The sequence below is a fragment of the Mobula hypostoma genome, chromosome 6 (assembly GCF_963921235.1).
Source record: "Mobula hypostoma chromosome 6, sMobHyp1.1, whole genome shotgun sequence".
In the NCBI taxonomy this organism is placed as follows: domain Eukaryota; kingdom Metazoa; phylum Chordata; class Chondrichthyes; order Myliobatiformes; family Myliobatidae; genus Mobula; species Mobula hypostoma.
Window position 1 is genome coordinate 129,438,177 of NC_086102.1, and position 14,215 is coordinate 129,452,391.

Below are 14,215 nucleotides of genomic sequence, written 5' to 3' on the forward strand. Positions count from 1 at the left end.
GCCGACTGATGTTCCGCAATGGATGTTTGCATCTTATCGATTGAATCGGCAATTTTCTGGAGATTAATTGAGATCTCCGTATGAATCAGGTCCATAACAGAACCTGCAATTTCCGTACGAATCATCTCCCTAACAGAGGTTGAAATTTCCCTCTGAATTAACTCCGATATAGCTTTCAAAGTCACCGGTGATTCAGTCGGAGGAAAATCCATGCCTTTCGGTTTAACCGGAGGTTTACCATCCTTGCCGTCTTTCCCATTCTTAGACATAGCAGATCTAAGTTCCATCCAGTTATCAGAGAGTTCAATTTAATTCAAAGTATTGTAAGAGTTGATACCTTAATGGTTAATTAAAGTATAGCTGATCATAGAAAAAAAAACTCAGAGGTAATGGAGCGAGTCAAGAACGCGACTTCACTCCATGAGCGCTACCGGAAGTCCCCGCAAGCAGTCCTAATGCCCCTTTGATACAGTACCCAGAGACTGTATGTTTGCCAGCAAGATAGTTGGTACTGGGAGTCAAAAATGTACCATCAGACCAGCACGTCCAACCTCTCCTTCGTTGGTGGCTTCTTAAGCAGGCAGTGTGCTGGCCACAGTCCAGTCTATTTCTGTCAGTTTTAAGCAGCGATAGATTGTTCAATCGCATTTAAAACTTCATTACTGACTGTATACATCTTAGATGCAGTTATGGTTCTCAGCTGTAGCAGGCTAAAACAAGAATATTTGATGATTTCCATTGTTTTCAATGACAGCTGCCATTTCGGGTCACGCATGTTTAGCATCCCCGAAGGACTTAGATTAGATTTTGTTTCTCAATTAGTTTTTGTTCTTTAAGAGTTATCCCAAACAAAAGGCTGCCTCGATTAACTGGTGGCCCAATTAACCAGAATCCATTGTATTTCCAAGTCAGGATCATGTGAGACTTAAGAGGAAAACCTGCAGGTGGTATCCTCTTTGTGATCACGGATTTGAGAGGTGTATCCATGATTGTTAGGATGCACTTCCATCACACACCTGCCCGAGAGCCTACGGCCTGGTACAGGTGGCAAATCTGGTGTTTTCTGGGAGTTCTGTGCATACAGATTCAAGTTTAGAAGTCTTGAACTTCTCATTATTCATTTACACCATGTCACAACACTCTGTTCCTCAGCTCTCTATGGAGAGATATCATCTCAATAAAACTTTCCTGCACTAATGCTGGAGAAATCAGTTGCAAATTTCACAGACATTCTGCCAAAGGAATTTTAGGGGAAAAGTTTCCCAACAGGGGCTTTTGAGGCTGTACTACTGCACACAGCCTTACTGCAGGATGGTGACTGACTTGATAAACACATTTTCTAGAATAGTACAGTGCCAGCGACTTGGATTCAATTCCAATTGCTAACTGTAAGGAGTCTGTATGCTCTTCCCATGTGTGCATGGGTTTCCTCCAGGTGCTCGATTTCCTCCCATATTTTAAAGACACACAGGTAAGTAGGTTAATTGGCCACATGGATTTAATTGGGAGGCACTGACTCTTTGGACCAGAAGGGTCTGTTACCATACTGTATCTCTAATAAATAAACAAATACATAATTTCAATTAAAAAAAAACAATTTCTGATGGCGAGATGTAAGGTAGCTGTTCTGGAAATATGAGTGACAATTGAAAAAAATTTTAAACATTTATATTACATTTAGAGGGTTAATTTCTCTGCCTGGCACATGTCATATTGAGGGCTAACAATTTCAAACCCTCAGTCTAATCAAGGAACATTACAATACAGATTCAAGATTATTAATAAGAAAAAGGATATTTTGAGAAACATACTCATTTCAACTATAGGCAAAATAAAGTCTAGCGACTTATCCCTACCTGGCTGCTTTTGCCGAGGCTTAGGAAGGTTGGTGACACAGGTGTGGGGACACATTAACACATTGCATGGGTGCAACAACCCTTCCAGAAAACGCTGTTTGGTTTCAGACAGGTGGATCCCTCCTAAAGGAGTTTTGGGAAGTGTATTAGCAGGTACCAGGGCCAGGCAGTAAACTCCTACCTGATGGATACTGTCGATAGCCTGGAAAATATCAATATGAGATAATTACCATTCTCTTGTTGAATTCTCGCATTCATTTGCTGTAAACCTGTGACATAGTTGGAAGTATTTCTTCTTCAACTTCAAAGCCATATTAAGCCAGCAATGTTAATATTAGTATTACGTGCCAATATATCGATTACAAAATAAATATCCCAAACTCTGTATTTAGAAATGTTTTAGATAGCTTAGAGAAATTCATGGAATAAGAGAAACTGTATGATGGGGAAAAATACTACGGCAAAGTATTGAATAAATGGTGAGAGACTGAAAGAGACATGTGTGCCCTTGTACATGAATCAATTAACAATTACAGCACAGAAACAGGCCATCTCAGCCCTTACTAAACAATCACTAAAATAGTATACTGATCTTCACTGCAACATTTTACATGAGTGCTGTGCTTTTGCTTCAATTACATAGATTCAATTTTATTTAGCCAGAGGGTGGCAAACCCATGGAATTCATTACTATAGGTGGCTGTGGAGGCCAGGTCATTGTGTATACTTAAGTGGGGGTTGATAGGTTCCTAGTCAGTATGGTTATGGGGAGAAGGTAGGAAAATGAGTTTGAAAAGGATAATAAATCAGCCACGATTGAATGGATGACTCAATGGGCCAACTGGCCTAATTCTACTCCTATGGTCTGCTTTATAGAGCCCTGGTGGAAATACTGTGCAGGACTACTATTACCCTACTAAAGGAGGTATACAAATGTGGTGAAGAAGTGCAGTGAAGGTTCACCAGGTTCTTGCTGTTCAATGCAAATCGGATCCATACTTTTGAGCTTAGAGAATGCAAAGCAATCTCATTGAAACATACATATTACAGGGCTTGACAGAACTCTCTACTTGTTTCTCCTGGTGAGAATGTTTAAAACCGGGGTCCAAGAAGTAAAATAAAGCGTTGGCCATTTCTGTTAGAATCAAGAAGAAATCTCTTGCACAAGAGGGTTTTGTGTCTGTGGAATTCTGTATCCAAAACGACTGTGGAGCTCAGTCTTTGGGTACAATTATAACAAAGAACAATGAATTGTTTTCAGATATTTCAGATTTTTTTATTTTACCAAATATTCAGGAAATCAAGGGATCCAGGGTTCACACAAGAAAGTGGCACAAAGGAAAAGATGAGCATCATCGTACAGAATGATGGAGCTGGAATGAGGGGCTGAATGGTTCTATTCTTATGTTCTCATATTTGATATTTAAAATAAACTATTAAATATGCAAATGACAGCATTTGTTGATAATACTGAAAATGGTAACTTTAAATATACGGGAGAAGTTTAAACTGTGCTTTAAATATTTCTAATTTTATTGAGAATTCATACTTCTCCATCATTTCAGATCCAGGAAAATAACAATTTTGAACAGCCAAATATCTATGGGGCAGATTAGGAACTATGCAGTAAATAATATTTTTGACTAGAATCCTAAAATATACAAATCTTTAAGAAAAGCATATTTGTAATAATTTCTGAGCCACAAGCTCTCTGTACAATTTAAATCTTTAAACTGTGTATTTAAAGACCAAAGCTGAAAGTAAAAATCAAACAGGCCTCCCTCAGAGATAATAGCTTAATTACTTGCAAGACTCTACTCATCCACTGAAAACTGTCCTCCTCTGAAGCATCTGGTCTTTGCTCTGCCACCAATACAATGCGTTCATCATGGAGTACATTCACCGAAAATACTGCGATCCTAAAATAGAACCATAAGAGGTAAGAATCCTGCCTATAAATATGTGCAAGTTATATAACTATCTTTAAAGATTCTTCGATTGCAGAGATCATGAAAACACTCACAGCTTATACACTTAGCAGTCCCATAAAAAAACCCCTCAAAATATGCATAATATTTTTCTTAGACTGTCTAAAAGACTATTTAAAACCATGGAAACTGGAAACGTTAATGCATATGATATTGTTCACATTCTTTGTAGAAAGAGTAAATTTCCTCATCAGAATGTGAACGTTTTTATGAAACCTCTTACAAAAGACCATCTATGACAGACAAAAAATGCTGAAAATTACATTGTTTTATTAAAAAAATTGATATACAGACAGCAAATGATTTCTCAAGTCATTTAGTGGGTTTATAAATTTCAACAGAACGAATAATTCGATGGTTCTTTACCTTTTCCCTTGAAATAGGTTCTCATAATAGCCATTTATACTGGTGTTTTTTTTCTGGCATTATAGTATGAATAGTTTATTTTTATTAAATGATAAATTGTGTCAATGATTAAAGACCAAAAATGTGCATGAGGCAATAAATGATTAAGTATTTCAATTACACGCACTGTGATATAGAAGGAAGGCACAACAGCTTGTGCAATGAGGTTGAAATGCATTCGAAGAATAGGTAAGGTTCTGTCTTTACTAAATAAGACAATATTCATGAAGCATTGTCCGATTTACATACTTCAATCTTATGACATTGGTTTTTATACTGCCAGTTTAAGTCTGTAAAACTCACATATATACACACACACACACATATATATAAACTTTCATGAATATCAGTCTAAAAAGATACATTATTAACATTTAGAGAATTTGCAAAATTACAAAAGCTGTTTCACTTTAGCTAAAAAACCGTTATTTCAATAAAAAAGCAGGGAGTCTGGAAATGCTTAGATCAGGCAGCATCTGAACTGAGAAAAAGAGAGTATTTCAAGATAATGACATACTGATTCATTTCTGATGAACTTGACGTAAAATCTATGTTTCCCTCCGTAATTGCTACCGAAGCTGAATACATAAAGCATTTTGATTTTGCAAATCATGTCCATGGCTAGAAATTTACTCACCTCCCTCTGTAAACAAACTTCATGGGCTCCACGGCTAAAGCTGTTGCAACAACATCGTCTGCATTGTGCCTCCGTCCACTGACCAACATCAGGCCATCCATCTTCCCTACCACAAATACTTGGTTTCCCTAAGGTTCAAAATGAAATATCACGACTATGGGTCGCTGCAGTTAGAAATAGTGGCATCAGAACGACAGTAACCACTTTTAATCTCTAGCAGAGTACACTGTATACACTCTTTTTCATTGCTGTGAAACTTTGCACAGCCAAAATCAACCCAATTAATGCAAATGTTCATTATCCATATTTCTCTCTGGCCAAAGGGACAAGGCCAATCCAAAGTGTGGTGTTAAAATCTGGGATTTTAAAACAGCTTTGATTTTGGATATCAGAAGACAGAAGGTTTGACTGGATGATGAGATCTTTTATCATCACTAAATCTGTACCCTATTTTAATGTTAGAGTGGTATGTCTCAGATTTTCATTCTAATTTTGAACGTATAATCGTTTCAGAAGATAGTTAAGAATTAGCTACATTATACTGATCATTAATATTGGCGTCTTACCTTTCTCTAAAGGAAAATTATGAATTTGCAGGTTTGGAAATGATCTATCTTGATTTCATTTTAGCAAATTTTGATAGTCGTGTCAATATAAACCAAGGAACAAACATATAAACCTCAGAACAATTCTATCCAATGATTATTTTTTTTTAAATGCTTACTGATCCTAGAAAGCCCAGTAAGTTAGTTCTTGTGAAGACGTGCTCACTGACAGGAACTCCTCCAGCATTCACTGGCACAGCCTGGCAAAATATAAACAGCAGATGAATTATTCCAATACTACCCAAGAGAAACCAAAGAATACGCAAATATATCACAACCCTTCAGAAAGCATTTAAATACCACATAACTACAACAAAATGCGAAATATCTCCAAAGAAATATAGAATAACTGAAATAAAGCACAGAGGACATCAGATAACTTATTTAAGAATTCAATATCTAAATAGATACCCCTCTGATCTCTGAGTATAATACATTTAAAACATTAAACAGTAGCAGTCAAGTGATTATTCAGCATCGGCTCAGCATCTGGTAATGGTTGGGTCTTTCAACTTTCATCAAAAAAGAAACAGATCCAGGTGTAATGTCAAACTTACCAATCTTGTTGTACATGATACTGTGAGTCATTAAGATATTTGTTTGAGAAAATGTTGAGAATCGTACTTCTTGTCAATATCATATAAAGCTTGTAAGTTTGGCAAATGTTATTTGCTGTGGAATTGAGTGCCCTGCATTCTAACACGTTTACTACGATCTGAATATTGACAAGCTGGACTATGTCTCCTTTCTAATATAATTGGGTAGGCTTTTGAGGTAATTCTTAAAAGGATGAACAGTAACTAGAAGTGAGCCAATCAAGAACAAGCTTGAGATTCTAATATTACAAATACTTCAGGGCAAACAGCAGGAATAAAAATAACACATGATGTTATTCTATTTAATTTTGATTTTGGCGTTGTTTCAGTTCTGTCTTTAACTAATCACTCTAAAAGGTAAATCATTCAAGACCTAGAGAAGTAACAGTTTAAGTCATCACTGTACTCTGGGTTATTCAAGCAAATCATGTGCCGAAATCCAACCTTCTCAATTTCAGGACAAAGGAGGGTGTGTGCCAAATTACAGCTTGTGCAGTAGCCAAAGAAATTTACTGAATGTTGAACAAAAAACAAAAACTCAAAAGAAGCAAGGTAATGATGGCAAAACAATCACATTTCTGTGATAGTGGATAAAATCTTAAAGCTGTTGCTTGAAAATCTTAAAGCTGTTTTGTTACTTCTTAAATAGCTTTGCACTACAATTGAACTGTTGTCCCATTTTTATTTTTACTTTTTCATATTTTTGAGCAGCACAGCCTAAGTATGAATTTATGTTGTAGAACCAGGAACAAGGAGTTTATTTTATCTAACAACTGTCGGTAATCAAAATGTTTTTATTTAAATTAAACATGCTGACCCAATCACAGGGAAAATTCAGGCATCCATACAATCATAATATACACTGTTGAACAATGCTGAGATTTTGAAATAACTAAATTTACAAATCACTTGCTCCAAGGGAATAACTAACATATCCTTTTTATATATTTGAAATGTTCTTCTACCAGCAAATCTATTCCCTACACATTAGATAAAATACTATTTCCCTGTGCCCCTTACATTAAAAGTTATCCAGTCCCTTCTATCAAAAGCTCTAAAGTCACTAAGAGGATTAAAATTTGGACAAAGTCAGAATTCAGACTCCAAAACATGAAAGAAAAATAGCAGCACATGGATCTAGTTTTTAAAACCTTGAAAAGAGAAATTAAATCTGCAAATTTACTTGAGAAACTTCAGTATTTTTCATTATATACTTGCATGTAGGCAGTAAATGAACTTGAATAATTAAAGAAGTACTCTAGTACTCTCTACTACACTTCCAGTAAGATGGCAGCGCACTTGGACACAGCGGCATCTATGGGGTCAACCAAGAGTTATTGCCTATTTAAAATGTATTCCTTACAATCACAAGACCCTGCTAGACGTTAAGAACATCAGTGAGTTGCTCACTGGTGGAGAAACTAAAGGAACTGGACTTGGTGTGGCCCATGATGCTGCCTACGACAGAAGTGTGTCGTTGTACAGTCTAACAGCGAGTGATGATCTTAGTCACCTTGTGATTGCAAGACCCTGTTGGACATTGGTGGTGTGGAATGCTGCAAGTCCAATTCATTGGTTTACTGGTGAATGGCGGGGCCACTGTGTGGCCTCAGTTCAGCAAGGATTAGGCCTCAAACCATGGTGTCGGCTGTTTGCAGTCTCCAGGGGAGGGCTTCGGAATTGGGTGCTCCACCAGAGTGCCGGAGGTGGTGCGGTGTGGCATGGCATAAAGACTGGAGTCAGTGCTGCCCCTTGTGTTTGCTTGGCAGAAGACAAGCTGTATTTTGTTCAACTGAAGACTGCTGCAATATTCACGGACTTAGACCTTTTTTTGTGTGTCTATTTTACCGCTATCCTATATGTGCCTTGCGCTGCGTATGACTGCTGGTATCGTATTTTGTACCTTGGCTGCTTCATTTGGCTGTATTCATGGGTATTCATGTATGGTTGCATCACAATTAAACTGGAACTTGAACTTGATTTGCATACTGGCTTTGCATACCTCAAAAACAGTCTTTGTCATTCCAGGAAGTCCATAGTATGATGTCCCTGAAGCACGCGAGCTCACACAGATCTCACCAATTTCATCCGTTTTGCATAGATATGGGGTGCCTTCAAACTTTACAATGCACACCAATGCTGGAAGACACACAGACAAAGAAAAATCCACAGTTATAGAGAGAAAGAAGCAATGATCAGTAGGGAAGATATATCTTACAAACAAAGCTAAATCATCTGCTATGACAAGTCTTTGCTCTGAGACATTCGCTACAGTGATTTGCTACTTCACCACGAAGTCTCTTTGAGGGATGCCTACCCTGAAGAAGTTTAAATCTCTTCGACGGGAGTTCAGTGAAACCCTCTCTCACTGCTCCCCCTCTGATCACTGCTGCCCTCCGACTCTTCGACCATGTGTACTCACCCAGACCTGCTACATCAGCTTCTCCAACCCTTGATCTTTCCCACCTACCTGGCTGTACCTATCATCTTCCAGCTAGCCTTTCTCTCCCCCCCGCCACCCCGCTTCAAACCTTTTATTGTGACATCTTTTCCCTTCCTTCTCAGTCCCGAAGAAGGGTCTCAGCCTGAAACTTTGACTATCTGTTTATTTTCATTGATGCTGAGTTCCTCCAGCATCTTGTGTGCGTTGCTTCATATTTCTAGCATCTGCAGACTTTCTTGTGTTTATGATTTGCTACAGTTAACTTTCATTCCTTATGTACAATATCCTTGTGGTCAGGATTGCTTAGAGCCTGATGGAGAGGGTTTAAACTAGGTTGGCAGGAAGATGAGAACCAGAGTGATAGGTCAGAGGATGTAGCAGTTGGTGTAAAGGTAGATACATCCTGTAGAGAGACTGAGAAAGGCTAGGTAGTGGATATGGCATAAATGCAATCAACTGGATAGGTTCAAATGTGCCTACTTTACTGCAGGAAGTATCAGGAACCATGATGATGAACTTAGAGCATGGATCTACAACGTTGTGGACTTTGCTGTCACAAGGGCAGGAATAGCTGCTGGATGTTCTGGGGTTTGGATGTTTTAAAGAAAACGGAAGTAAGTGAGGTGTGGGAGTAACATTGTTAATCAGTGATAGTGTCACAGCTGCAGAAAGGGAAGCTGCTGTGGAGGGATTATGTGGTTGGAAGTCAGAAACTGGAAGGGAGTAATCATTCTATTGGGAACATTTTATAGACTCCCCCCCCAAAAGCAACAGGGACATCGAGGAGCAGGACAGAAGTAAAAATGACAGAGGTGTTGTTTTTGAAGTCTTCAACTTTCCTAATACTGATTAATACCTCCTTAGTGCAGGAGGCTCAGAAGGGGCAGAATTTAAGTGCGGCTCAGAAAGATTCCTGACATACTATGTGGATAGGCTGACTAAAGAAGAGAGCCACACACTGTCTTCTACTCGGCAACAAACCTGGTCAGATGACTGATCTCTTGGTTGGTGAGCATTTTAGAGACGGTGACCTCAACTCCCTGACCTTTACCATAGATTTAGCCAGGGATAAGAGCAGAAGATATAGGGAAGTATAAAATTGGGGGAAGGGTGAATTATGATGCTATTAGGTAGGAACGTGGGAGCATAAATGGAGAACAGATGTACTCAGGGAAATGCACAATGGAAATGTGGAAGTTGTTCAGGGAGTGCTAGCATGGGGTTCTAGATAGGTTTGCCCCATTGAGGCAGGGAAAGGATGGTAGGATGAAGGAATCATGGTTTACAAGAGATTATGGAACATCTAGTCAAGAGGGAAAGAGAAGCATACTTAAGGTTTAGGAAACAAGGATCAGAAAGGGCTCTTGAGAGTCATAAGATAACAAGGAAGAAGCTTAAGAGGGTACTTTAGAGAGTTAGAAGGGGACATGAGAAGGCCTTGGTAAGTAGGATTAAGAAAAACATCAAGGCATTCTACAAACATGTGAAGAAGAGGAGGATGACTAAAGTAAGGGTAGGGCCAATCATGGATAAAGAGGAAATGTGTCTGGACTCAGAGGGGGTAAAGGAGGTCCACATTTGCTTCAGTATTTACCAGTGAGTGGCAAGTCCCCAGGGCCAGATGGGATATACCCCAGGTTACTTTAGGAAGTGAGGGGAGAGATCGCTGTGCCTCTGGCAATGATCTTTGAGTCCTCAATGAAGATTAAAAAGTTGCCTGAAGTACTGGATGAACTTAATAGTGACATAGAATGAATGATGGGACTTTCACAAGTGTAGTATTTCCTTCAGTACTATATTCAACCACCAATCTAGACCATAGACAATATACTCAAATCTGAAGTGCTTATTACAATCATGTACTTCTGAATCAGATGGAAGATTATCATGAGCCAAGAGTAACACCTAGAGGTAACATGGCTGAGAACTGCACCTAATTGATCAGTAGTTAACAAGTTGGGCCAGCATATTTAGATTAATTTTACTACAGATAAAAACAGATAGGGTGGTCAAGAGGCATATGGTGTGTACGGGTTTGTTAGTCAGGGGATTTAGTTCAAGAGCTGTGAGGTAATGTTGCAGCTCTATAAACTATGGTAAGATCACGCTTGCAGTATTGTGTCCAGTACTGGTTACCTCATTATAGGAAAGATGTGTAAACTTTAAAGAGGATGCAAAGAGATTTACCAGGATACTGTTTGGATCAGAGAGCATGTCTCCTGAGGAGAGGTTGAGCATTCTAGGTCTTTTCCCTTTGGCACAAAGGAGGATAAGAGGTGACTTAATAGAGGTGTATAAAGCGATAAGAGATATATATAAGTGGACAGCAAGATTCATTTTCCCAGGGTGGAAAGAGCTAATATGCGGTCATACTCTTAAGGTGATTTGGAGGAAATTTGGGGGGGGGGAGTCAGAGGTACCTTTTTTTTTTAAAAGCATATACATACATATACACACACACACACACACAAAAACACAATGGTAGATGCGTGAAATGTACTGCCAGAGGTGGTAGCAAAGGCAGTCATATTAATGACATTTAAGAAACTTCTAAATAGACACATGGATGAAAAGAAAGTGAAGGGCTATGCGGGAGAGAAGCGTTAGATTGATTTTGGATTTGGTTAAAAGGTCAGCACAACATCATGGGCTGAAGGGCTTCTTCTATATACCGCTGTAACGTTCTATGTTCCTAACATTTCTTTGTGCAAATTGCCATACAAGTTGAGTAACTTCTTTGTTAGTGACAGGAGCTGAAAATTATGCTGATTTTTCAGATCATCTTGCACTTTTGTTCTTCAATCAGAACCAGCCCACTTTGTTCAAAAATAGATTGGAACCTTTCCTCATGAGACATGCTCTCTAATCTAGGCAACATCCTAGATTACGTGATGTCTTTTTCTTCAGTGCCATTCACCACCCCCTTCCCCCACCAAATAGAAAGGGTCATGACTCAGAGCTCGAATCACAATTTGTGATTGTGCAATTGTAGTGTGCCTGATGCTGGGCATTACTTTGAACAGCATGGGTCCATAGAAGTACTGTATGCACAATATGTACTTGATGACATTGTACAGATTTACCAAAATAGCATGGTAATAGACTGCACAAACACCCAACTGTGCATTATGTTTGGGCATCGTGATTTTTCAGAACAAGTCTTTCACTCCCAGAATGTTCATTTAGACAATAAAAAATAATTTTGAACCATAATCAGGACTGTAATAAATATTGGGACAAGAGAGTCAAATTATAGCGAGCAAGAACCCAGAATCACAATAGGATGCATGGCAAGGCAATATGTTTTAGTGGTCCAATCACAAACAAGAAAAAATCTGCAGATGCTGGAAATCCAAGCAACACGCATAAAATGCTGGAGGAACTCAGCAGACCAGACATCTTTTTCAACATAGCTGAATGTTAGGACCTCCAGAAGTATAGTATTCCTTTGGTACTATGTTCAACCACTAGTTATCACTATATACTCATTGAAATTACGTGTTTCTGATTCAGAGGCAAGACTGCTATCAATGAGCCAAGAGTAACACCCCTACTGATCAGTGATCAATTGGGCCTGTATACATCACATGCATTTGAATACAGATAAATGAATTGATAAAGAATGGGAGGTGCAATTTACATTTACTTTCTTAAAGTACATGTCAGGTTGACAATAAGAAGTCAGATTTAAGGATAGTAGAACAAGAACAATGTTAAGAAACAAAAAAGTGTCTAAAAGATTTTCTAAGATAATGACACAACTACAAGACTTTAGATTATGAGGTGAGAAACTGAGAATGTAAGTTATGCAAATTCTTAACAGTGAACATGGGGAGCAATTTTGATAGGTTTGTGAATTGGTAATCAGAAAACAAAAAGTTAAGATCACCAAAAGAACAAAGCAGAGAGTGTTTTCTAAATATAGCCAGATCTTAATACATGCCATACTGGAAACAGCGTTGGAAAGGGAATCTACTTTGCCTAATTAGCAGCATGCCACGCTGATCTGAATATCCATGACACAGACGGATGGGGTAGAGAAAGTGGGAGTTTCACAGGCTTGCTTTCATGGAGCTGAGACATCATGTGAGATCACACTTGGACTATTGTGTACAGTTCCAGTTCACCACACTACACAATGTAGTTGCAATTAGAACAACCACAGAAAGTTTACAGAGATATGTCTGGAAAGGAGGACAGTAGTTATAGGAAGGAATCTGATAATTCAATTGGCTGCACTGATTCTCATAGGAACTTGACAAATGTGAAGGCAGCATCAACCTTGAGAAGAGGATGTGCTGGAACTTTTGAAAAACATTAGGATAGATCAAGTTCCCAGGGCCAGACAGTATAGACCCAAGGTTACCACAGAAAGCGAGGGAAGAAATTGTTGCATCTTTGGCAATGATATTTGTATTCTCACTGGCCATAGAAGTAGCAACAGAAGATTCAAAGTAACAAATGCTATTCCTTTGTTCAAGAAAAGGTAATAGGGATAATCCTGGGAATTATAGATCAGTGATTCTTCCTACTGTGGTAGGCAATCTATTGGAGAGGATTCTTAGAGACAAGAGTCACGAGCATTTGGAGAAGCGGTCTGATTACAGTTAGTAAGTATGGCTCTGTGAGGGGCAGGTTGTGCCTCATGAGACTGACTGAATACTTCAAGGAAATTACAAAACCAAGTGATGAAGGTGGAACAGCAGATGTGGTGTCTATGAATTTTAGTAATGGGAGCCAGAGACACTTGGCTACATGGATTCAGAACTGGCTCGCCCACAGAAGGCAGAGGCTGACAGTAGATGGAGCATATTGTACCTGGAGGTTGGTGATCAGTGGTGTTCCTCGGGGATCTGTTCTGTGATCCCTACTATTTGTGACTTCTATAAACGCCTTGTTTGAGGAAGTGGAAGGGTGGTTAAGTAAGTTTGCAAATGACACAAAGGTTGCTGGTGTTGTGGATAGTTTACAAAATTATTGTAGATTACAACAGGACAGTGATAGGACTGAGAATAGTCCTGAGAAGTGGCAGATGAATTCAATCCAGAAAAGTGTAAAGTGATTCACTTTGGAAGGTTAGACTTGAAAGGCAGAGATCTTGTAGTTGGTTAAAAGGTCAGAACAATGTAGTGGGCCGAAGCAGCTATATGCCCTAAAAACTGGTTTTACCATGCCAAAGTATATGCTTGGGGCCAAGACCTACTCATTATTATCTCTCATTTATAGGGACTCAAAAATGTACAGTTCCATATTCTTTGTTCTATAGATTGAATACTTTTTGAGGACCAAGTGCCTAGAGCTCGAGGACACTCATTGAAGGTGAGAGGGAGCTGAGGAATTAAATATTTTCACATACAGTGGTGGTTGTTGAGGAGGTGCTGCCAGAGGAGATCATGGAGGTAGATACAATTATAATGTTTGAAATGTATTTGGATAGGAAATGTAGAGATAACAGATCCAGTGCAGACAAAAAAAGAGATCACCCAAAAACAAACCTTCATGAAGATCTGCTGGTTAAATTACATGACCTCGGCTTGCTGAGGGGATCAGGCCTACAGGCCTCCTCAGGTCGCCTGATGCCGGTGGCCAGAGGTGGAGACGTCATAAGCGGTGTGCGAGGAAGCGGAAGCGAGGCAAGCAGGCAGGAGTCCGTGCCAGGCAAAAAACAAACCCTAGCCAGCCGGC

General features: G+C 39.0%; 1 protein-coding gene across 2 annotated transcripts in view; it reads right to left on the reverse strand.

Annotated features, from left to right (window-relative positions):
• LOC134348396 (disco-interacting protein 2 homolog A-like) overlaps positions 1-14,215 on the reverse strand; it is a 296,806-nt gene that overhangs the window by 54,975 nt on the left and 227,616 nt on the right. For both annotated transcript variants that reach the window (XM_063051696.1, XM_063051695.1), the window contains 5 exons: positions 8,090-8,226; positions 5,611-5,691; positions 4,887-5,014; positions 3,661-3,775; positions 1,857-2,058 (listed from right to left, as the gene is read on the reverse strand). In XM_063051696.1, the coding sequence (XP_062907766.1) occupies positions 1,857-2,058; positions 3,661-3,775; positions 4,887-5,014; positions 5,611-5,691; positions 8,090-8,226 (663 nt within the window). The remainder of the gene's footprint in view (positions 1-1,856; positions 2,059-3,660; positions 3,776-4,886; positions 5,015-5,610; positions 5,692-8,089; positions 8,227-14,215) is intronic.